Source organism: Solea senegalensis, linkage group LG11 (genome assembly GCF_019176455.1).
Source record: "Solea senegalensis isolate Sse05_10M linkage group LG11, IFAPA_SoseM_1, whole genome shotgun sequence".
Lineage (NCBI taxonomy): Eukaryota > Metazoa > Chordata > Actinopteri > Pleuronectiformes > Soleidae > Solea > Solea senegalensis.
The window spans coordinates 24919672-24943690 of record NC_058031.1 but is presented as its reverse complement, the minus strand read 5'-3'; the positions used below and the strand labels follow the sequence as shown (position 1 = coordinate 24943690).

Here is a 24019-nt window from a genome sequence, read left to right as displayed (position 1 = left end):
TCCCACACCAAAGTCCAGAGAAAATGAGTGATTTTAGCTCACAGGGACACAGGAGCTGCTGGTCCTCTGCTGCCTCGTGTGGTCACTTTGTGTCACTGAGGTCACTCTGAACAAGGGATTTCAAACACACAAGTGACAAAATAAGACATTTGAACTTAGTGATGGAGGCAGCAGTGGATCAACAACTCCTGTGTGTGATGTTAGAATCATTGATTTTCTCTATGGGGTTTGGTGTAGGAGAGTGAGCAGTTTACAAACTTCAGGTTTACACAGCAACTGATTCAAGCGTTTTTTTTGTTGTTTTTTAAGACTGAAGATTAAAATATACGATATCTTTTAGAACATATTCACGTCTTTATTTCAATGTGAGACAGACTTTTCCAACAGGAAGTTTGTAAACCACTCACTCTCCCACACCACAGAGAAAATCAGTGATTTTAACATCACAGCATGCAGGAGTTGTTGATCCACTGCTGCCTCCATCACTAAGTTCAAATGTCTTATTATGTCTATTTGGCATTTTAAAATCCTGTGTTCAGATTTATCTCAGTGACACAAAGTGTCCACACGAGGGCAGCAGAGAACCAGCAGCTCGTGTGTCCCCACCAGCTGCAATCACTGATTTTCTCCATGGACTTTGGTGTGGGAGAGTTAATGGTTTACAAAAAGATGTGATATAAAGTACATTCAAATAAAACAGCAGTTTACAAAACAAAAATGTAATTGTTCATTAAAATGTCATGTTAATGAAGACTAATGCAGTCCCCTCGCCTCTGTTTCCATGGTAACCATCAGTAACTGCCGCCATGACAGTGGCTCAGCTCGTGGTTTGTGGAAACAGTCGCTCCATGTGTCGTTGATCAGTGAACGTTTCCTCTGAGAGAGTTTTAAAGTGTTGTCACTGTGATTGTGCAGCCACTCGTCAGCTGCATCGCCATAGAAACTAATGAGAAGACTTCACATGGGGACACTGAAGTGAGCAGCGCTGCCTCTGCTGGAGACAGTTAGACGCTGCGCTGTCATTGTCACTTCATGGCTCACGAGGGAAATTTGGTTTAATCACACGGTGTGATTTAGAAACACGAGACAAAGAATCTGAAAACTGAAAACAAATAAATGACTGTGTATGTAGACGATAAATGACTGTATTTGTAGACGATAAATGACTGTATATGTAGACGATAAATGACTGTATATGTAGATGATAAATGACTGTATATGTAGATGATAAATGACTGTGTATGTAGACAATAAATGACTGTGTATGTAATGTGTAGTAGACAATAAATGTGTATGTGACGATAAATGACTGTATATGCAGACGATAAATGACTGTATATGTAGACGATAAATGACTGTGTATGTAGACAAATGACTGTATATGTAGACTGTATTAACGATAAATGACTGTGTATGTAGATGATAAATGACTGTATATGCAGATAAATGCGTATATGTAGCGCTTAAATGACTGTATACGATATAAATTACTGTATTTGTAGACTGTATTTAGAGTGAGATGATAAATGACTGTGTATATGTAGACGAGAATTACTGTATATGCGAGACGATAAATGACTGTGTATGTCGAGGATAAATGATAGTATGACGATAAATGACTGTGTATGTAGACAAATGACTGTATATGCGGATAAATATGTAGACGATAAATGACTGTATATGTAGATGACTGTGTATGTAGATGATAAATCATATGTAGATGAGTAATGACTGACTGTAGACGATATGATATGATGAATAAATGACTGACGTATGTATGACTGTATATGTAGACGATAAATGACTGTATGTAGATGATGGAATGACTGTGTATGTAGACGATGATGTGTGACAAATGACTGTATGTAGACGATAAATGACTGTGTATGTAGACAAATGACGTCTATGTAGACGATGAATGAAGTGAGTGAGCGTGTGAGTGAGTGAGAGTGTAGATGAGTGAGTGAGTGTGAGATTGTAGGTGAATGAATGAGTGAGTGAGTTGTATTTTCAACTGGAAGCAAGACACTTAAGTCCATGTTGCAGCATGTGAATGTGTGAATGGATGAAAACTGTAATGTAAAGCAGTTCATCAAGGCTAGAAAAGCTCTATATAAATACAGACCATAATGCAAACTCTTTTATTTGGTAGTAACGAGGAAAAGTAAATATAAATAACAAAATAAAGTACAACATTGACATAAACAACAACTATCAGCGGATGATTTCATGATGATGATGATGAAGAATCCTCTCTGTTCACTTTTATTTCTATGGTGACGGTGAATAACGCTAGCAGGTTAGCTTCATCACTGACTCTCCATCCTGGTGGAATCAAATCCTGCTGCTGGTCATCTGACACACACACACAACACACACACAGGTTTGTGCAGCTGTTCTTATCGGGACGCTTCATTTACTCACTAACCTTAACCACAAAAATCAGTGTGGTTTTTAGTTCTAAACATTAACCAGGTTCTCAGAAAGGCTGAGGTTCTGCCTCATTAGGACCAGGTTTCATGTCTCCATGAGGACTACAGGTCCTGACGAGAGAACACACACACACACACACACTTTCTATTCCCCTCATCCAAGGTTATGGTCCCCCCTTTAGACTGCACGCCACAGGCTCCACCAGTGTGTGTGTGTGTGTGTGTGTGTGTGATAATGAGAGAGTGGGCGGGTACAGAAAAGGAAGTGGCAGTGAAGGTAGAAGTAAAGACAGAGCAAGGGAGAGAGAGAGAGAGAAGGAAGAAGAGACAAAAGAGACGAGGACCTGAAAGAAGACAGGAGGAGGAGACGGGACAAAGGAGAGGGACAGGTGCACACACACACACACACACACACACACACACACAGACAGAAGTTTTTATCACTTTTTTCTTCCACAGTTTTTATGAAATAATGTAATGTAAAATACTTTTACTGCTGTTTTATTTAAGAATATTATATTATTGTGTGTGTGTGCGTGTGTGTGTGTGTGTGTGTGTGTGTGTGTGTGTGCCTTAATAATCAACGCCTGGAGCATCTTTCACTCTTTCCTCATCTGTCTATCTTTTCATTCTCTCTCAGAGTAATAACGGTTAAAACAACAGGACATGTCTCATCATGTGTTCTCTTCTTTTTCTTTCCTCCACCTCACCTGCCATCCTTCACTTCTCTCTCTCTCTCTGTCTCACACACACACATGTTGGACATTCATGACTTGAGGGGACATTGCATTGAATTACATTCATTTCCTGGAGACTTACTCTAACCTTAACCACAATTACTACTGGCCTAATCCTAACCCTAACCCTAACACTCAACCTAACCTTAAAACATATCTTCACCTTGAAATGTTGTCATATACGTTATGGGGACCCCACAAGGAAGACAAGTCCCCATCATGTGACTGTGTAATCAGGTTTAGGTCCCCACAACATTAGTAATACCTGGACAACACTCACACACACTTGTTTCTTCTTGTCTCTTCTCTGTCAGGAGCAGAAACGATCGCCTTTCTGAAAAAAACAATCACTGATAAACACTGATCAATATATTTATGACTGGTCTGTGTGTGTGTCATTGTGTTACTCCATATCAAAACAAACACTTTTATTTTGAAATTCTGTCAAATATATCGTCAATATAACAACAGTCTTTAATATACATTATTTTATTTGACAGAATGATGAGTGAACGCTATGACTAAAGTTTGATAGAAGAAGTCTTAAGAAGACAAAGTCAGTCAGTCAGTCATCATCTAACCGCTTTATCCTCCACCAGAGGGTCGCGGGGGGTGCTGTGCCAATCTCAGCTACATCGGGCGATAGGCGGGGTACACCCTGGACAGTTCGCCAGTCCATCGCAGGGCCACACACAACTAGAGACAAACAACCATTCACTCTCACACTCACTCCTACGGTCAATTTAGAGTGTCCAATTCACCTAATCCCCACATTGCATGTTTTTGGACTGTGGGAGGAAGCCGGAGAACCCGGAGAGAACCCACGCACACACGGGGAGAACATGCAAACTCCATGCAGAAAGGCCCTTGTTCCAACCGGGGCTCGAACCCGGGTCTTCTCGCTGCAAGGCGAGAGTGCTAACCACTACAACACCGTGTGGCCCAGAAGACAAAGTCAGTGGCTTATTTTGAAAAACACGTTAAAAGGAAGTGGTTTACTTCTGGTTCACATCTCTTTTGGCCACTAATGCCAGGTGTGTCTGTGTGTGTGTTGGTCAATGTGTGTGTGTGTGTGTGTGTGCGTGTGTTGGTCAGTGTGTGTGTGTGTGCGGTGTGTGTGTGTGTGTGTGTGCGGTGTTGGTCAGTGTGTGTGTGTGTTAGTTTGTCCAGGTATTACTAATGTTGTGGGGACCTAAACCTGTGTCACATTATGGGGACTTGTGTGGGGACAAAAGCAAGTCCATAACGTAAATTACTACATTTTAAGGTGAAGATATGTTTTAAGGTTAGGTTAGGGTTAGGATTAGGATTAGGCCAGTAGTAATTGTGGTTAGGTTAGTAAGTCTCCAAGAAATGTCAATGCAATGTCCCTCAAGTCATGTGTGTGCGTGTGTGTGTGTGTGTGTGTGTGTGTTGGTCAGTGTGTGTCTTGGTGATGTGTGTGTGTCTGTGTGTGTGTTGGTCGATGTGTGTGTGTATGTGTGTGTTGGTTAGTGTGTGTGTTGGTCATGTGGGTGTGTGTATATGTGTGTGTGTTGTCAGTGTGTCTGTGTGTGTGTTGTGTGTCTGTGTGTGTGTTGGTCGATGTGTGTGCGTGTATGTGTGTGTTGGTCGATGTGTGTGTTGGTCGATGTGGGTGTGTGTGCTCTGATTTCCTGATATGAGGAAACTTTCTTTCCGATGGAGTCACACTGAAACGTTTCAGAATGAAACTGCTGTAGGAACACACACACACACACTTCATTCAGATATGTGTGTGCGTGTGTGTGTGTGTGTGTGTGTTTTTACAGAACTGACAGACTCAGACAGGAAGTGTCACCTTAAACCAAAACCAGCTAAGAAGAAACAACGCAAGGGACGGACAATTGTAAACTTCAGACAGATGTCCATCAGTGCCAAGGTATGAACCCTGCGGGACACCATCAGTGACCGAGTAACCATGGTAACATTTGTGTCTCATGTCGACAGAATGAACGTGATGTGATGAAAACCTGAGAGCAACTCACACACACACACGCACACACACACCCACCATGAGTACGACAGCAGTGCACTCAGCCTCACTACCTGTGGAGGAGCCGACCACGCCCCCACCAATGACCACGCCCCCTCGCAAAGCCTCAGTCCGCCTGCAGGAGAGGTGAAGTGTTTGTGTTTGTGTGTCCCACACCAAAGTCCATAGAGAAAATGAGTGATTTTAGCTGGCTTGGACACAGGAGCTGCTGGTCCTCTGCTGCCTTGTGTGGTCACATTGTGTCACTTAAGCAAATCCAAATGTAGGGTTTTAAATGCCCAAGTGACAAAATAAGACATTTGAATTTAGTGAAGGATGCAGCAGTGGACCAACAACTCCTGTAAGTGTGATGTGAAAATAACTGATTTTCTCTATGGGCTTTGGTGTGGGAGAGTGAGTGGTTTACAGATGTGTGTTTTTTATGTTTTTCAAAAATGTCTGAATCACATGTTTGTTTGTTTTTATAAAGAGAGTGTGTGTGGTTATTTCTTATAGACGTGGCTCTAACCTGTCCCTGCTCTTGGATGTGAGCAGTCTGGGGGTGGAGCCTGTGTGCTCTGTCTCCACCCCAAAGGAGGTGTGGCTTCAGCTGCTCCACACCTCGTCCAGACCGCTCACACACACACTGCTGCAGCACGCCGCCACCAACACGCACACGCTCAACGACGAGTATCAGGTAAAACATGGATATCTGTGATGTTTTCAAACCAAAACACGAGCTCTCAGCAGAGGCTAACCAGAAGCTAACCAACATCATTAGCTTCTGCTGTTTATTCTTTCTTTGTTTGTCTTTGTTGATGATCGTTGCTAGCAACTTCTAACTGCCAACATTAGAGATGTATAAGCAGCAATTGCATTTTCATTAGCAAATTTGCTTACACTAGCAAAACAGCAACATTAGCAAGCTAGCATTAGCAGCGTTAGCGACATTAAGGCTAGTAAACGTAAGCAAATTTGCTACACCACATAGAAGAAGAAGTAAATGTCAGAGTTTGGCGACTTCTTCAGGGCTAGCCCTGCTAAGGCTTATGCTATCTGTACAGACAGTAACAGCATGGTTTTAGGCTACATTTAGCATTAGCTGCAGTCATAGTACATTACAGTAATTGTATAATACTAAACATCGTGAGATGAGGCGTGTTTGTTTTAACGTGTGTCGTATCCCCGTCTCCTCTGCAGAAGATCCCACCCAACTTTGTGAGCGCTGAAGAGCTCGATGTCCCTGGACACATGATGAAGGACAGATATAAGACCATTCTGCCCAGTCAGTGTCTCACCTGTCTCACCTGTCCTCAGCAGAGACACAATTACTGTCTCCACCCCCGTTTATCACTGCTCTTTGTTGTTGTTGTTTTTATATTAACCCTTTAGATCCTGAGAGTCGCGTGATTCTGAGGAGCCTGGATGAGGAGGCGGGGCCAGACCGCTACATCAATGCCAACTACATCAGGGTCAGAACTTATTTCATATTGGGGGCGTGTCCCTCTTTAGCTCTGCCCTGCTGTGGTGACATTTGTCTTACTTTCCCAGAAGTTAAGTTTTAAAAACACAAGAGAAGGGATCGAGTACAGATCCCTGTGGAACGCCAGAGGAAAACACATGAGTTCAGGTCGTCTGAACACTTACACTGAATCATGTTTACAAGTGAATATGAATAAACGTTTACTGTAATGTTTAACAGAGGCGGTCGCATCAGAAACAGCTGTGAGCTGAAGATTAACGGAACAACAACTGACGACAACGAGATTGTGACATACGTATTTGTGTGTGTGTGTGTTTGTGTGCTTGTGTGTGTTTGTGTTGAGCTGTCAGTTTGTCAGTGCGGGAGTCTGACAACCAGGAAAACCACAGGAAGTGAGGGAGGAAGTGACACGTTCCTATCTCTTCCCTTCTCACCCCGACCCACGCACTCCTGTCACTCTGCAGCCGTGTGTGTGTTTTCTAGGCAAAGGGGGCACAGTCAGCTTTTTTGTTAACTGTCAAGTTAAGTTCTCTCTCTCTCTCTTTCTCACGCTCTCTCTCACCTGCTCTCTCTCCCTCTCTCTCAGGGTTACAAAGGAACACCGCACGCCTACATCGCCACCCAGGGGCCGATGGTGCACACTGTGGGCGACTTCTGGGACATGGTGTGGCAGGAGAGGAGCAGTGTCATCGTCATGGTTACCAGACTGAAGGAGAACAATGAGGTGAGCAGACTCCACCTCCTTTGACCTTGCCTGGACCGTGCTCCCACGGCGGGGGTCAGGAGGTCACAGAGGAAACGCTTGGTGTTTGTTGTTGCAGAAGTGTGAGGTGTACTGGCCACAGCTGAGAAGGATGAAGGTGAGGGACGAGGAAAGGAGGCAAGAAGATGAGGAGGGAGAGACGAGGCAGTTCGGGAGGTTCCTCCTCAGAGTGAGAGACAGTCAAGAGAAAGATTGCTTCACCATCACTGACATGGAGATCCAGGTTCAGACATTACATCATCATCATCCGCATTCAATTTAATTCACAAACACAACATGTTCAGCCACTAGGGGGCGACTCATCGCCTTATGTTTATGTTTGTTAAAAAAGTGCTACTAAAAATACTAAGTCTGTGCGTGCGTGTGTGCGTGCGTGTGTGTGTGTGTGTGTGTGTGTAGCTGTGTTCCGAGCGTCGTCCTATCAGACATTACTGGTTCACCTCTTGGCCCGACCACCACATTCCACAATGCACTGCTCCTCTGCTGAGGTTGGTGGAGGAGGTGGAGTCGTACAGGAAGTCCCTCCTACTGCCCGCCCCTCAGCCAACCGCAGGCCCCACCCCCGGCCCTGGACCAATCATCGTCCACTGCAGGTTGTGATGATCAAACACTGAAATATTCATTGAAAAATTTACTTTATTGTTGAGCAATTCACCTTCTCCCCTCCTTCCCTCCTCCCCTCGTCTTGCCTCCTTGTTTGCTCTCCTTGTTTCCCCCCTTGCTTCCTCTCCTCAGTGCAGGTATAGGTAGGACAGGTTGTTTTATAGCCAGCAGTATTTGTGTTGAGCAGCTCAGAGAAACAGCTCAGGTGGACATTCTAGAGGCAGTGTGTCAGCTTCGACTGGACAGGTGAGACAGACGTCGCCCCCTATCACATGTATCACACCTGTATCACACCTGTATCACACCTGGTTTCACCCCTGTCCTCCCCCGTGCAGAGGTGGTATGATCCAGACCACAGAACAGTACCAGTTCTTGTACTCGACTCTGGCCCAGTTCAGCTCTCAGCTACAACACCAGCAGGTACTTCACTTAATCTTAAATTTACTTAACTTAACCCATCTTGAGTAGAGTGTACTTAACCTTAACTTGACTTAGGTTAACTTGACTTAACCTTAACTTAAGTTGACTTAACTTAACTTTACTTAACTTAACTTTACTTAACTTAACTTGACTTGACTGAACCCTAACTTAAATTATCATGACCCCTTAAGTGACTTGACTTAACTTAAGTTGGCTTGACTTGACTTGACTTAACCCTAACTTAAATTAACATGACCTTAATTTGACTTAACTTAAGTTGACTTGACTTGACTTAACTTAAGTTGACCTAAATTAACTTGACTTAACTTAACTTTGATAGTTTGTATAAAGCTGACATTGCCCTCTTTGCCTAGAATCAGGAAATTAAGGTTTGAAAGTGGGAGAGTGAGTACTCTCCCACACCAAAGTCCATAGAGAAAATCAGTGATTTTAACATCACACACACAGGAGTTGTTGATCCACTGCTGCCTCCCTCACTAAGTTTAAATGTCTTATTTTGTGTTAATTCTCTTCTGTGTTACCTCAGTGACACAAAGTGACCACAGGAGGCAGCAGTAGACCAGCAGCTCCTGTGTCCCTGCGAGCTAAAATCACTGATTTTCTCTATGGACTTTGGTGTGGGAGTGAGTGGTTTGCAAACTGTCTATCAGTGAGATAAAGACGTGAACATAACATCATAGAATTGTTAATTAGAGTCTGACATATGCCTGTTTTCTCTTCAGGAGCAGAACCAGCAGCTCAGCACACAGTTACAGAACCTTCAGCTGGACAACACACAGAACCTACACATACACAGCTGAAGAAACCCAACAGAACCTCAGAACCAACAGAACCTGAAACAAAATAAATGAGTCTATCAGCAGTTCTGGTTGTATTAGTTCCAGATAACCTGAACCAGAACATTGTGTTCTTCTTGGACTGAAACTGAACTCAGATGTTTGAACCCAAAAACAACCAAGTATTTCTTAAAAATCTCACCTCACTTTTAATCAGTGTTAAAATGAGAACAAATAAAAATATATAAAAATATAAAAAAAATAGGTGTTTTTCTATGTGTATATGTAAAGCTGAGTGTCGACACAGATTATAAATATATAGTTCTCCAAATTAAAAACATGTTAATGTGACGTGTGTGTGTACGCTAGGGGGCATAGTTTAGACAAATCGACGTTTGTGTCTCCTCTTGTTTCTGCATCTCTTCAGTTTCACGCATCAACCCCACCCACCCAAACAGGAAGCAGGGTGACTTCCGGCCCGACAAAACAATACGACCATTAAAAACAAATTATCCGCAGAACAAACATAAATTGCGTATAACGTATTATTTCGAATTATTATTCACACACACACAGACACACTCACACAATACATAATTGATTATGCAGAATCTTTATTATTTGCTTTGATGGGAGTTTCAGTCGGATTTTATTTTGAAGGGTTGCACCGGATGCGCCGCACGTCATCCTGTGCGTCGTCTTGACGCTTTAACGATCAAAAAAGGCGTAGCTAAATGAACATTGCTGAAAACACAGAGCGGACATTAACGCCGGAAAACACCGACACTTTCGAGCTGCTCGTAGGTTCCGTCACAGTCAGTCGGTGCTATTCGGTGCTCCGTTACCGTCACTGACTCTGTCTGTGACTGTCAACGTTCGGAAATAACGAAAAAAACAACAGAAACGCCGGGGCGTTAGCCAGCTAGCTAGCTAGCATAGCCACCTAGCCGCCGCATCAGTAGCAGCAGCAGCAGCTAGCCTTAGCTTTGGCATCAGCATCAGCCGCGAAACGATATAAAGATGATAGCGCTCATCAACAAACTACTGGACTGGTTCAAAGCTCTGTTCTGGAAGGAGGAGATGGAGCTGACGCTGGTGGGACTGCAGTACTCCGGGAAGACCACCTTCGTCAACGTGATAGCGGTAAGATGCGCTCACGGAGCCGCTAACAGATGTGCTAACGACAGCTTTTTCATCTGGGCTCCGTCCATTGTTACCCTGCAGTGATGAGGATGATGAGGTCACAGAGACACCGTCTTCATCACAGACGCGACAGTGATTTTTACACTCGGTGTTTGCTCTGTAGCACGTTCTGAACACGGAGGCTTTAACTCGACTAAACCGTGCAAATGTGGGACATTTTGTATACTATTAAATATCAATGTCCTGAACACAGTTTTATCAATATTTTTCAAAACGTAAGGAAATTTTAGTTTTTCTTACATCTCAAAGTTGAGATTAGTGCAACTATAGGACTTTTAATTTGTAATTTCTCTAAAACTGTTCAGTTTAAAAATGTCTGATTTTCCGCTATGTTCGTAGATATCAATGTCATGGACACAACTTTTTTTATTAAAAGGAACTGTGTGTGTGTGTTTCAGTCCGGACAGTTCAGTGAAGACATGATTCCCACAGTTGGATTCAACATGAGGAAAATCACCAAAGGCAACGTCACCATCAAGGTTGGCCGTTCAGTTCTGTTGTCTGATAAAAGTAATAAATATAATGAATGACTGGGGCCTCTAACCTTTTCCTGTTTCCTCTTTAATTTCTGTTTGAACTGAAGTTTGCTCTGACAGTAAACATATTATTCTCTGTGCGTGTGTGTGTAGTTGTGGGACATTGGTGGTCAGCCTCGCTTCAGGAGCATGTGGGAGCGTTACTGCCGAGGAGTCAGCGCTATCGTGTAAGTGTTTGTTTCCTAAACTGAGATTACTGCGACTGAAACTGAGTTTGTAAATCACTCACTTTCCCACACCAAAGTCCATAGAGAAAATTCAATACAAACTTCAGTTTCCTTTTGGAAAGTCTGTCTCACAGCGAGTAAAGACGTTACTTAAACTGATGTAGATTTTATTAGCTGGGTGTAGAGGTTAAAATAGTTGAACACACTGTGACAAAAACTACACAGCCACATTTTAAAAACATGAAGTATCCATTTTAAACTGTGAGCAAATTAAAAATGAAAAGAGAAGCGATCTGTTTTTTTTCCCCTCTCTCTCTCTAAAACTCTACAGAGTGAAGTTAAAAAAATTTTTTTTATGTCTTCTCCTGGTTTCAGTTACATGGTGGACGCGGCCGATCCAGAGAAAATCGAAGCCTCTAAGAACGAACTCCACAACCTGCTGGACAAACCTCAGCTGCAGGGAATTCCTGTAAGAACCACGTTATAACCAGATCACCACAGACGAACCAGACCAGAATCTGACTAACATGAGTCTTTAAAGAGACTGATCAGAATCACTGAGATCAGAACAAAGTCCAACAAAAATACAAACCTGAATGGACCAAATTATCCTAATTAAACCTGATTTATGTAATGTGTGTGTGTGTGTGTGTGTTTAGGTTCTGGTTCTGGGTAATAAGAGGGACCTGCCAGGAGCTCTGGATGAGAAGGAACTCATAGAAAGGATGTAAGTTCATGCTCTTCGGCTACATATTTTTCCATTTTCATACATTTTCTCTCTGCTCTTCTGTGCCATCATATCCAGTGTTATGATGCTGGATATGCTTCTGTCACCGTCCTGTCATCGCTGACATGCGTGATCAGCCGAGATTATCGCAGCACCCCCGTGTGACCCTCATGTGGAGGATACAGTGGCAGAAGATGGATGGATACCGGAAAGCAGAGAAAAAGAGCTTTAATTGCCCTCATATTCTTGTCATTACAGTAGAACCTCAGTCAGCCTCTGTGATCCCTAAACAGTTGACTCACTGCCAGATATGGAAATTGAAAGTATTCTTGGAAAAAAGGAGCAGAAAAGACATTTTCTGACAATTGTACAGCCATGAAATCTAAATCAATCCTCATGATGCTCATACGAGGGTTAAGTCCATGAAATAGGTCATCAGGAAATGATCCGCCGAGACTAAACTAGACGAGTCTAAAGGGATTGTGACACCTCTGGAATGAAGCTACTGTCACAACATAAAACACGTGTTTTTGTTCTTTTGTCTGTTTCATCAGGAACCTGTCGGCGATCCAGGACAGAGAGATCTGCTGCTACTCCATCTCCTGCAAGGAGAAAGACAACATCGGTAACACAGACACACACACACGTCTCAGCATCACCACAAAGATGTGAAAATATTCACTTAACCAAATCCCATCAGTGATAGAACCTGGTCCCCACTGTTTTTTTAACTTCCTGTTTTGATGAGGTTCAGCTGGTAATAAAATGTGACGTCGTCAGACTGCCGACCTCTGATTGGTCAGAGAGTCGCCACTGAAGAGTCACGTGTCAAAGAAACAATGTCCAACTGTAGGTCAAAGTGAAAAAGAGTTAAAAATCCTGAAAAAATCTGCAACATGTAGCAAAGGAGTCTGGTGAATTTACGGATGGCACCATCGTCACCACGTTCACTGGTATTTTACTTCAGTGACTGAAGGACTGCACCATTTTGTCAACTCATCTCAACTAATGATTCTGATGATTCACTTTCACCCAAAGTGAATCATCATGAATCGTCTGCTTTACAAGTCAGTGTTTGTTTGTGTGGCCAAGAAAACCAGGTCTCTGAAAGTCAGAGGTTTGAGGGACATACGTGTGTCCACATTGTCCTCAGGACAGGCGTCCATGTGATATGACACGCGCCCACATGTCATCGGTCACGTGAGACTCACTCAAAAAATCCACATTTTCAGCCGTTCATGTTTGTACAACTAAAATTTAAAGTAAATGGAGCAGTTTTTGTAATTAAAACTGTATGATATTAAAACTATGGAGCCCCTAAAGGGACATCGAAAAAAAAACAACAACTAAGCGTTTCTGGTGTGCACAAGATACTTTCTCGTGCGCACCAGAAACGTTGTGTATTTAATGTATTTAATTCACATTTTTCATCATCGTATGTTTAACACTTTCATCATTAATGTGTTTGATTCACACTTTCATCATTAATGTGTTTAATTCACACTTTTTCATCACTCAACAACAAACCAACCTTTTTTGAAGGCACAAAAAAAACTGAAAGCATGAACCACTAGATGGCAGCAGACACATGGACATCTGTGGCCGTTCAACTCAAACGTACTGAAAAAACTGAGCCGTTTTCATCTGAGAGCCGTTTTAATCTGAGAGTCGTTTAAAAATGTGTAAATTTGTTGGACATAAATTTAAATACTTTTATTTTGACGTTTGTCTCCCTCACACACACACACACACACACACACACACACACATACTTACACACGCTTCCTGTCTGTGCCTCTCCCTGCAGACATCACCCTCCAGTGGTTGATCCAACACTCCAGGACTAAGAGGAGTTCCTGAGAGCAGAGACACGCCCCAAACCGAACTGGCCACACCCCCACCAAACTTAACACATCCTCGCTCTTTGATCAACTTCACCCCCAACACATGTCACATGACCTCAAACTTATTAACCCCTCTCTTTCCCCTCATTTAAACCCCTCCCCCCTCATTATGACTCTGCCCTCCACAGATGCACTGATACCACTGAGGTTTTGTTTCTAGAGAGAATGAAAACATCGCAACTGTTTAACGTAACGTCTACGTTTTCCTGATGTTTTTTTAATGGCAGGCTAAATTTTTCTACGAGAGATCGGCGCAGCAGCGATGATGAGCGCCCTCTGCTGGTCAATCATCTGACTCTGATTGTTTTTATGAAGTAAATGTGAAGACCGTTATTATTAACAGTATTAAAGTTGATCGGGTCAGAAAAATAAATCTCACCATTTTTAAACTTAAGTCTCTCCTGAGCAGATTTGTGTCGTTTTATTCTGAAAACAGGAAGTTGGTATCAGTGTATCTATTTTACAATGAAACTAAATAACAGTTTTATTGCCTTCATAACCGTAAACTGCCACAAATGTTTTTGTTTTTTACTTTAATGGGCAAAAGTTAGCCTGGTTAGCCTGTTAGCTGGAGCGATTTAGCATTGTGAGGTGGAGCAATGTTAGCAAAGTTAGCTGGAGTCTGTTTGCTTTGTTAGAAGAGCCTGTTACCCTGGTTAGCTGGAGGCTGTTAGGCACTAGCCAATTAAGCTAATCGGCTCTTGCTAAATGAGGTGTTAGCTCATTTAGCTTCCAGCTATTTTAGCTGAGGCTGTTGGTTAAGTTAGCTGGAGGCTGTGGGCCCAGTTAGCTGTTAGCTCAGTTAGCTGGAGGCTGTTAGCCCAGTTAGCTGGAGGCTGTTTTGTTGATATTCTTCCCTTAGATTTTTTTTCCCCATGAACCTTTAATCTGAAATTTCATCACTTCCTTTTTTATTCCTGTTTTACTTCCGTCCATCTTTTCACCTGCATAATCCTGAGAAGCTCCACCTCCTCCCTCATCTGTTGTAAACTGCTTGTCCTCTTTCTGTCCTGCTGTCCTTCCTGTTCTTTATTATCTCTCTCTCTCTCTCTCTCTGTCCTGAGTGAGGGACTCTGATCTTTTTATTGCACTGTTGATTTTGTTTTTGTAAAATATTAATGATGAAAATAATGTTAATAACCAGATTTAATGAAGTGGTACTTTCAACTACAGGAGGACTGAAGTCTCTGTAAGAAGCCTTTTATTTGTTTTATATTATTATTATTATTGTTATTATTGTTTTTTAATGTCGTTTGTTGATGTGATGACGCTGGGACATGAGTCAGTGATTGGACCAGAGCCGTCACATGATCAGGCTGCAGTGTTTACATCGTCATGTGGTATTAAACGCAGAAATGTCATTGGTCAAAACCCGCATATTAAAAAGTTTTTATTTAAAAATCAACACATTTTCACCCGTTCATGTGTTTTTAACTGACTTCTGTTCTCACCACTCAAACCACACATGAACACATGAACACATGAGCCACTAGGTGGCAGCAGACATTTTTTATTAAAACACAGATGATTAAAACTTTACACATATTGTTGAATTTAGGTATGACTTGTATATGTATATATACATAAATATATGTGTGTTTATATATATGTATATATATATATAAGTGTGTATATATATATATATATATATACAGTATATGTATATATATGTACAGAGCCGGATTAACGCAAAGGCAAACTAGGCCTTTAGGGCCCGGGGGTGATGCTTGTCCATGAAAATAAACCTCTTTACCACGACAGCACAGTTTCTATTGCTGCAAATTTTATTGGTCTTTGTATCGTTGACTACTATACTATTATTAAACTATTCAATTTAATCAACACATTTAATTAAGATTTTCTGCAAAATGCAATAGCTTACAACATTTATCTTATTTGCTCTGTTTACATAGCAATGCGGACACCTATTGGTGATTTACTGGTACTACTGCCTTAACAATGACACTCGCAATGGATAAGATAAGGATCATTTAATAGAGCCTTGTAGTAACGTATAAATACGGTAATAAAAATCAAAAAATAGTCTGATATACTATTTAATATACGACACATGACTTATTTTGGCATACAAAGAACCAACTCGTAACCAAAGACTACGCTATGTAAAATGTGAATTCACTTTTATTAGTAACTTTGGTAAGTTTCAGATTTCAATTCATAAATAACATCGATGGAGGGGGGCCCAAAAAATACAGTCTGCCTAGTATAGTACATTTATTTAATATGGCTCTGTATATTCAGCCTCACATTTGTTGGACATTTAAAGTCATATATATTTTCATTATACTTCTGACTTTTTGTCCAAAATAGTGTGTGTGTGTGTCTGTCTCTCTCTCTCTTGCTTTCCCTCTCTCTCTCTCTCTCTCTCTCTCTCGCTGTCTGTCTCGCTCTCTCGCTCTCTCTGACCTGAATGTTACACACACACAGAGTGTAATGGTGTTCTGTGGGAAAAGAGTTGGGGTTTCTGTTGTCATGACGATAAAGAAGGACTCCTGATGGAGAGTGAGGTTGACTCTCACACATACACACACACACACTCACAATCACGCAGCTCTTCATCAGTGCGATCACGCCGTCTTTCCTGTGTTCACTCGTCTTTATTCCTTCTTCCTCTTTTGTGCGTTCACTTGGAGCAGCTGAGAAAGTCGAGTCTAAAACTGTCCAGCAACCTCGGAGTCGCCATGGCGACAGCGTTACGTGATAACATGTGTTCCCATCACAGATAAAAACTTTGTCTTCTTTGTCGATGAATAATCCATGACTAACATTAATATAAGTGTTTGTGTGATTTTTCACTTTCTTTGCTCATTAAAAACCAGTTTTGACAAAACTTTAGACAAAACTGATCAATATGTTCTGACTTTTCATGAACCAAACGTCTCAATAATAATAATCTGCAGATGAATCGATGACGAGAGTAATTCACTAATGTTATCATGAAGTGGACAGCTCATATAAATGGATGTGGGACTCGAACCTGTGACCTTCCTGTTATATAATTGGTATCCGTCCAGTCCTGTGTGTGTGTGTGTGTCTTCATTAGTGAACAGAGGTGGTTCTGTTCACTCGTTTGTTTCACAGCAGTGAACTCTCATCACTGCTAATGAGAACAACATTAGTGAAACACTCTGTTCCTCCAACTCCACATTAATCTCTCTCTCCGTCTCTCTCTCTGTCTCTCTGTCTGTCTCTCCCTCTCTCTCTGTCTGTCTCTCTCTCTCGCTCGCTCTTTTGTCCGTCTCTGCTTTTTTTTTTCCCTTCAGCCTTTTAAACCCAGTAAATCCCCCTCAATGGTTGCCAGGGGTGACCAGGCCCGAGACTCTGGTGGAAAGAGACTCTTGTTGATGAGAAGAGAGTTTGAGTTTTTCTAAATTAACACAACACTGTGTGTGTGTGTGTGTGTGAGTTCCCTGTGACACATGAATATGGGCTGGTATCCCACGGCGACGGGACAGTGGTGAAGTCATTGATATGCAGAGCAGCAGATCTGATGGAAAGTCCTCCTCAGTCACATGACCACGTTAGAAAAGCATTTTTTGTTTGGCCGATGAATTCAAAATCAAATTTCTATGTGTACTAATGTAGTCGCACCAGCAGAGGGTACTCATCAACCTCGAGGACACATGTAGACGAACAGAGCCTGGAATTGAACCTTCGTCGCTGATTCACCACTGAAAATGACTTCTGGTTCCTGCGACTTTTCCAAACACGTCGTACAAACTTCGCTGACACTGAACGTTATTTCAAACTAAAATTTATTCAAAAAAAAAAATTCAAGTCAAATCCTATTTTTTAAAAAGTGAAATGAAAAATGATAAACACGACCTCGTGCACATCTTCAGTCCGCCTTCGTTCAAAGAATCCACATTTTTACTCCCTCGCTGTCGCCCCTGTGCGTCGTCTCCAAGACGACGGGAGATCACGTAAATCACAGATCGTCGTACAAATGCGTCATTAGTCAAACGTCTAACGTTACAGTGAGCTACGTTCACGCTCCTCCTATCAGCTAAACACAAATGAATACACAACTTCCTCCTACAAACTTTCACTTCCTGTACAGAGAGAGTTTGATTCCCGTCCTCACTCCCACAGAGAAGAAGAAGAAAAACTTTTAAAGGGACAGTAAAGGGTGATTATATAAGTCAGTGTTTCCCAAACTTTAAATATGAGGGCGCACTTTCCGTCAAACATAAATCAGATCTTCAAGAGATGTTTGGTGAATTCATTAAAACATTGTTTGCTGCGTGTTATTTAAAACATATAAACATAAATCTGAACCAAAAGGTTTGAACATTCTCTAAATCTGTTTTGGGGACCCCAAAAAAAATCTCCCATGACCCACCTGCGGGCCCCAACCCAGGCTTTGGGAACCACTTGTCGATGGTACTGTACTGTGAGCGTTCCCAATGTGTTTCTTTCTCCTCACAGCAGAACAATTCAGTGACTTCAAACCAGATTTAAACCACTTAACAAAAGATTCAGCTCATAAAATCCACGTGTAAGTCTATGTTAAGATTTCTTTAAAAACACGTTCACGTCTTTATCTCACTGTGACGTTTGTAAACCACTCACTTTAGTGATTTTTACATCACACACAAAGGAGCTGTTGATCCTCTGCTGCCTCCATCACTAACTTCAAATGTCTGATTTTGTTAATTTGGCATTCGAAGTACTTTGTTCAGATTGACCGCAGTGACACAAAGTGACCACACGAGGCAGCAGAGGACCAGCAGCTCCTGCATCCCCGATGCCAGCTTAAATTAATGATTTTCTCGATGAGGTTTGGTGTGGGAGAGTGAGAGATAGAGACGTGAATGTGTGACGTAGAGATCGTAGACATTCGGTTTTATGAGCCGAGTCTTTCGTAGAGTTGTTTAAATCTGTTTTTGCTTGTGTCTCAGGCTGGCGGTCAGCAACAGGGGGCGCTCACAGCACAGTTGGTGCCTCACACAATCACACTTCACATAACCTGGACTTTTGTCTGATTTTTGTCTTCATCATCAATATGAACTTCGTCATCTTCATCAAGTTTATGGTAAATTAAAGTCCGTCTGCGTCTTGACACAAAGCACAAACACCCAGAATCGTCGTTTTCTGTCGTCAGAGCAGGAATCTGAGGAGACACAGCCTCTCTAATCTCACTTCCTGCACAGACAGGAAGCTGCAGGGTTGACTCTGTGTCCACAGAAGAAAATCAAACAAATGGACAAGATGAAGAAATGTGATCATTGAAGAGAGAGAAAGATGGAGGAGGAGCCAAGACACTAGCCAGTTAATGAAAATTAAAGACGATGAGATGATTGATTTATGCAGCAGGAAATGATGGACTCATCGTGGAGGAGCCCCCCCCCCATAGCTCTAGCTGGAGATGGACAAGATGGCCGACGTGTCTTTAGCCTTGTCGAATAAGATGGACGTCTCGTCTGCCTCCTTCAGTTTGATGTGGGCGGAGCCCGGCGAGCCGTGAGCGGCGTCAGGCTGACACTCCTGACAGCAGCAGCAGCAGCAGTCCATGAAGGCCTGACCCAGAGTCTGACACACAGAGACGCAGGAAGAGACGTTAGAGTCTGACAGGAAGTGACAGAGTTTGTAAGTCAGATCTGGGAATGTCGTCACACATCGAGTTTCCTCAAACCTTCACGCAGTCGGTGAAGACGATCATCTATGTCACGCGTTCACGTCTCACTGTGAGACAGACTTTTCCAACAGTAAAGTTAAGTTTGTAAACCACTCACTCTCCCACACCAAACCTCATAGAGAAAATCAGTGATTTTAGCTGCGGGGTCACAGGAGCTGCTGGTCCTCTGCTGCCTCTTGTGGTCACTTTGTGTCACTGAAGTAAACCCGAATAGAGGATTTTAAATTCCAGTGACAAAATAAGACATTTGAACTTAGGGATGGAGGCAGCAGTGGCTCAACAACTCCTGTGTGCTGTGTTAAAATCACTGATTTTCTCTATGGGGTTTGGTGTGGGAGAGTGAGTGGTTTACAAACTTCAGTTTCCTGTTGGAAAAGTCTGTCTCACAGTGTGATAAAGACGTCAACGCGTTCTTAAAGATATCGTAGACTTAATCTGACAGATTATATTACACAAGACTTTAGTTAGGTGACTATAAAATCTGTTTTTATACAAATAATTTTGTTTAGCGAATATGAACTTGAACACTTGGTTAGCGTCACCCACTGACCCCTGACCGCTGACCCCACCTACCTTACAGAGACAGAGCAGCAGAACCGGTGTCACTGCTGCCTTGAAGAACAACAGGAAGTGATGTAACAGAGCCAACATGGCGGCCATGTCTTCTGAGAGGACGATGTGCGTGTAGGCCAGCGCGATGTTGCACACGTGTTCAGGAAGCGCGCAGACGCCATACACCACGGCTAATGCCAGCAGCGTGCAGTTCCGCTGCCGCTCCACGGCCTGGTGCTCCTGGCGCTTCTGATTGGACGTGCAGTCATCGTGGTCACGCTGCTGCTTCTTGGCGGAGCTGTAGTCACTGTTGACGTTGCGAGTGGCCATTTGGCAGAGGAGGGTGAAGAGCACGGGCAGACAGAAATAGCAGCCGAAGCACCACCACATACGACCCTGAAACAAATGGGTTACAATGTCGTCAGGGATTCTCAAAGGACCTGTACCTGCAATCACGATTTCTGCGTTGACCACCAATACATTCATTTTGCTAAATTTTGATTTTCCATGTCAACACTTTTATTCTGAAATTTCGTGAAATATCTGTCACTGCGAGCAGATCGTGAGGGAATATCGTGATATCATGATCTCTGAAATCTTATATTGCGATATACCCACACAACAGCTTTAGTAACAGTGAGCACTTGCACCATCTAGTGGACGGGAACACAGTTTAAAAATGTTATCCTTTAAACACAATTGATACTTGCAAAATATCGCAACATTTCACTGTATCAGTTGCTCACTCTGACTCAATAAAACTTGACTGGCGACCTGCTGGCCAGACGAGATACCCGCTGATCCCAGAGACCTTAAATTAGTTCAAGCTGCAAAAAGCCAACGCGTTGCGATTTGTACCATTTATCATGGAAAAATAACAAGTGCAACAATGACATTCACAGTTTTGTATACAGTCTCCATCGCTAATTAACTTAAATATCCAGTTCATTTTTCTCTACTTTTATTGCGATTGGGTAAGTGTTCTCTTGAGTTGAAAGGCAGCAGTGTAAGGAAGAGGTTTTTGGTTCTGTGATAAATTTGCTACATCTCTGTGGATTTAAAGTGACCATGAACTGGTGACATCTTTTTCTGTGAACTTTCCTGCCAACATGGCAGAGTAAACAAACATGAGTCACATGATGTCCAGAGCTGTTTTGCATCTTCAGTAGTTGCTAAAAGCTACCATAGCTGTAGCTGCTCTAGTTTTCGCAACATTAGCTTCACGTAAAAATACTTTTAACGTCGTGGAAAACAAGTGGTGAAGATCGTTGCGCCCCCTGCTGGTGTAGAACTGAAATGACTCACCTGGTGGTACCTGAGCAGCAGGGAGTGGAGGGAGTCGGGCAAGTAGAGGGTCAGCGGAGAGGAGAGGTTGACGGTGCAGGAATCAATCAGCCGGCCACTGGAGGGCGACACCGCCTGGCCGTGCTGCCACAGGAAGATCTCGGGGCTGGAGAGCAGCAGAGCACACGACCACACCAGCAGCAGCTTCAGGAGCACCGAGCGGCAGCGCTCCACGCGCCGAGCCTTCAGCTGCGACGAAGAGGTGGCGGCGTGGAAACGGGCGATGCCCAGAGCGCAGAGAGTGAAGGTGGTGATACCCAGAGACACGACCTGCACAGACAAAGAAGAAGAAGAAGAAGAACGTGATGTCAGTGAGAAAATCTGCGACTTCTTGTCTCAAACTGGAAACATTCACTGAACTGAACAGATCACGCTACGACTGAATCGTCTCTTGTAGCCAGGATGTGCTTGTGTGTGTGACTCGGGTTTGTTGACCCGGGTTAGAGGAAGGGTCGTTCTGCATGCTCTCCCCCGGGTGTGGTTTTTCTCCGGGTTGTCTGGGATGAGGTCAATTGGACACTGAAAGTAGACGTGAGTGAGCTGGGATTGTGTCAGTGACAGTGCATGTAGGGGGCGTGGCCTCAACAGTCCTGTGTGTGTGTGCTATGGAATAACATTGATATTCCACTGTATTTCATTGTTTTAGCCAAAGATTATGATTGACACATTTAGAGTTTATTCACGTTAGTTCCCATGGAAAGTTTCTTATGAAAATTTCCAGAATTTTGCAACCCTGGTGATGACAATAAGAAGAAGCAGTAAAAGGTCACGACCCAAAACAAAAAAAGGGCTTTAAGACAAAGATATGAAAGAGTGAAAATAAAATAAATACATTTTTAGATTCTTTAGAAAGAGAAACAGCTGATCAGTCATCTGAGTTCAGTGCTTTTTTTTTGTGTTGTGCTGTGAGCGCCCCCTGCTGCTGACAACCAGTCTGAGACTCTCAGTTAAAACAAAATGGCTGCCAACAGAGAAACAGATTTTCAGTTGCTAAACAAACGACTCGCCTCAAAACAAAAATCTCGACATCCCATCTGTTTTTGTTGTTGTTGTGGTTTCAAGAAATGCCATTAGATGGACTCCAGAAGCTGTAGTACCTATGCCAGGCCTGTGTGTGGCACTGTGAGTTTTCCCACAACATCGCTACGATAGAAAACTTGCTCTGTTCACAGATACGTGACAGAAATACCGGAAAATCAGAAGCGCCACCCTCTGGTCTGGAGGCTGCAGTCATACAAGCTTCATCCAACCCTCGTTCGTTTGCTCGTCCAGTTCGTCTGGGGTGTGAACACGCAACCGAACTCTGCTGAGCATCAAAGAAGAGAACTCTGGTCTGCCTAAAAACTTAGGTGTTGGTTTTCGTGAACCAAATGCAGGAAGTGGACTACAACACAGGGCATTGTGGGTAAACACAAACAAAACATACGCCGTTCGCCCCAATCGCACCAAGTGTGAAAACGACCAAAGTGTAAAAGGAGCAGTTTTTTTCCCTCCCACCTCAACACAAGCTCCACCCACCTCCATATAAGGCACCATGCGGCAGGTGACGTCACCCAGGATCCTCCTGTGGGTGAGGTGGTTCAGGACAACCACAGGGAGGCAGAGCACCAGAACCAGGAAGTCCCAGAATGCCATGCTGGCCAGCAGGTAGTTCCAGGCCGACCTCATGTAGTAGTTGTTCCATACGACACACATCACCACCATGTTCCCGACCACGCCCACTGCCAGCAACAGCCCCGCCACAACGACCACGGCATACGCTACGTACGAACTCTCCACCACAGGGTAAAACGGGTTGAAGAATCCCGCAACGTCGTTGGTAGAGATGGAAGTGTTTCCATGGAGACGGTCGTCGTTGACGTCACCGCCGTCGCCCCCTGCTGCTGCTACACTTGTTGCGTTGTTGAGCACAGTGACCTGCGGCGTCGTCACAAAGTCATTCTCAAACGACTGTCCAAACGTGGATTGTTGCTCATCCTCATCGGTGCCGCGTGCCAGACGGTGGCGCTGCTCCCCGTCCAAGTCCAGAAGCTCGGTGAGGAGACTCTGGTCAGAGGTGTGGGTGTGGTCCTGAACTTTGACCCGCCCGCTCCAAAGAGGAGGCGAGGGCTTGTCGATGGCGTTTCCCCGACTGTTGAGTTTCGTGACGCTCTTGGCTTGTGTACACAGCAGCGGCAGGAGGACACACGTCCACAGGACAACAGGCGGAGACATGATGCAGGGTTTTAATGTTTAAATTCAAACCAGGTGTGTCAGCTGTTCTTTCTCCAAGACAAAACGTCAGATTAAAATTCCCAAAAATGTTCCAAAAACACGAGAGCAAGGAGCTAATCTGAAATGCAAAAAAAAAAGGAAGTCAAACATTTGTCGAAGATTCCTGATTTTTGTCCAGATTTTTAATGTCCAGGGGAGGTCTGGTCTGGTCTGGTCTGGTCTTCTCTTCTCTTCTCTTCTCTTCTCTTCTCTTCTCTTCTCTTCTCTTTTAAACTCCTGGCGTTCCAAACCTTTTCTCTGGAAAGCTCTTGTTGTCTCCGTTGTCTCTGTCCATCAGTAACCCTCTCAGGTGTGTGGTGCTGGAGGAGGAGGAGGGGCAGGTGTCAGGCTGAAGTGTCCCACTCAGAGCTGCTGTTTGTGGGCAGTGAACAGCAGAGACTCTGGGCGTCCTGGAGCTCTGAGGGTCTGTGCTCTGGGAACGAGAC

The 24019-nt window shown here is 43.4% G+C and overlaps 3 protein-coding genes across 4 annotated transcripts; 2 read left to right on the top strand and 1 right to left on the bottom strand.

Moving 5' to 3' along the window:
• The first annotated feature begins 2787 nt into the window (after positions 1-2787).
• LOC122777288 (tyrosine-protein phosphatase non-receptor type 7-like) lies at positions 2788-9314 on the top strand. 2 transcript variants are annotated; one of them, XM_044038435.1, is made up of 12 exons: positions 2788-2821; positions 4960-5069; positions 5138-5309; positions 5679-5859; positions 6363-6447; positions 6555-6634; positions 7232-7369; positions 7467-7631; positions 7808-8001; positions 8144-8257; positions 8347-8431; positions 9175-9314. In XM_044038435.1, exons 3-12 carry the CDS (start codon positions 5203-5205, stop codon positions 9250-9252), a joined length of 1227 nt encoding a protein of 408 aa, XP_043894370.1. In that variant the 5' UTR covers positions 2788-2821; positions 4960-5069; positions 5138-5202; the 3' UTR covers positions 9253-9314. The 2 variants fall into 2 exon arrangements, with proteins under 2 accessions (XP_043894370.1, XP_043894371.1); XM_044038436.1 differs by lacking the exon at positions 2788-2821 and having other exon boundaries at positions 4765-5069.
• Positions 9315-9917: 603 nt separating this feature from the next.
• On the top strand, positions 9918-15170 carry LOC122777312 (ADP-ribosylation factor-like protein 8A). The gene is made up of 7 exons (XM_044038472.1): positions 9918-10371; positions 10830-10910; positions 11061-11134; positions 11510-11603; positions 11794-11861; positions 12416-12486; positions 13669-15170. Exons 1-7 carry the CDS (start codon positions 10249-10251, stop codon positions 13719-13721), a joined length of 564 nt encoding a protein of 187 aa, XP_043894407.1. The 5' UTR covers positions 9918-10248; the 3' UTR covers positions 13722-15170.
• Positions 15171-18450: 3280 nt separating this feature from the next.
• On the bottom strand, positions 18451-24019 carry gpr37l1b (G protein-coupled receptor 37 like 1b). The gene is made up of 4 exons (XM_044038427.1): positions 22839-24019; positions 21282-21590; positions 19998-20372; positions 18451-19318 (listed from the first exon to the last, which is right to left on the bottom strand). The coding sequence occupies exons 1-4, from the start codon at positions 23532-23534 to the stop codon at positions 19145-19147; spliced, it is 1554 nt and encodes a 517-aa protein (XP_043894362.1). The 5' UTR covers positions 23535-24019; the 3' UTR covers positions 18451-19144.

Excerpts from the sequence above, each read along its gene's own strand:
- LOC122777288 (XM_044038435.1), top strand. The coding sequence starts at position 5,203 with ATGAGTACGACAGCAGTGCACTCAGCCTCACTACCTGTGGAGGAGCCG. Across the intron at positions 7,370-7,466 it reads GACTGAAGGAGAACAATGAG|AAGTGTGAGGTGTACTGGCC; the intron begins GTGAGCAGACTC and ends TTGTTGTTGCAG. Across the intron at positions 8,258-8,346 it reads TGTCAGCTTCGACTGGACAG|AGGTGGTATGATCCAGACCA; the intron begins GTGAGACAGACG and ends TCCCCCGTGCAG.
- gpr37l1b (XM_044038427.1), bottom strand. The coding sequence starts at position 23,534 with ATGTCTCCGCCTGTTGTCCTGTGGACGTGTGTCCTCCTGCCGCTGCTG. Across the intron at positions 21,591-22,838 it reads GCATGGTGCCTTATATGGAG|GTCGTGTCTCTGGGTATCAC; the intron begins GTGGGTGGAGCT and ends TTGTCTGTGCAG. Across the intron at positions 20,373-21,281 it reads TGCTGCTCAGGTACCACCAG|GGTCGTATGTGGTGGTGCTT; the intron begins GTGAGTCATTTC and ends CATTTGTTTCAG.
- LOC122777312 (XM_044038472.1), top strand. The coding sequence starts at position 10,249 with ATGATAGCGCTCATCAACAAACTACTGGACTGGTTCAAAGCTCTGTTC. Across the intron at positions 11,135-11,509 it reads CGAGGAGTCAGCGCTATCGT|TTACATGGTGGACGCGGCCG; the intron begins GTAAGTGTTTGT and ends TCCTGGTTTCAG. Across the intron at positions 11,862-12,415 it reads AAGGAACTCATAGAAAGGAT|GAACCTGTCGGCGATCCAGG; the intron begins GTAAGTTCATGC and ends CTGTTTCATCAG.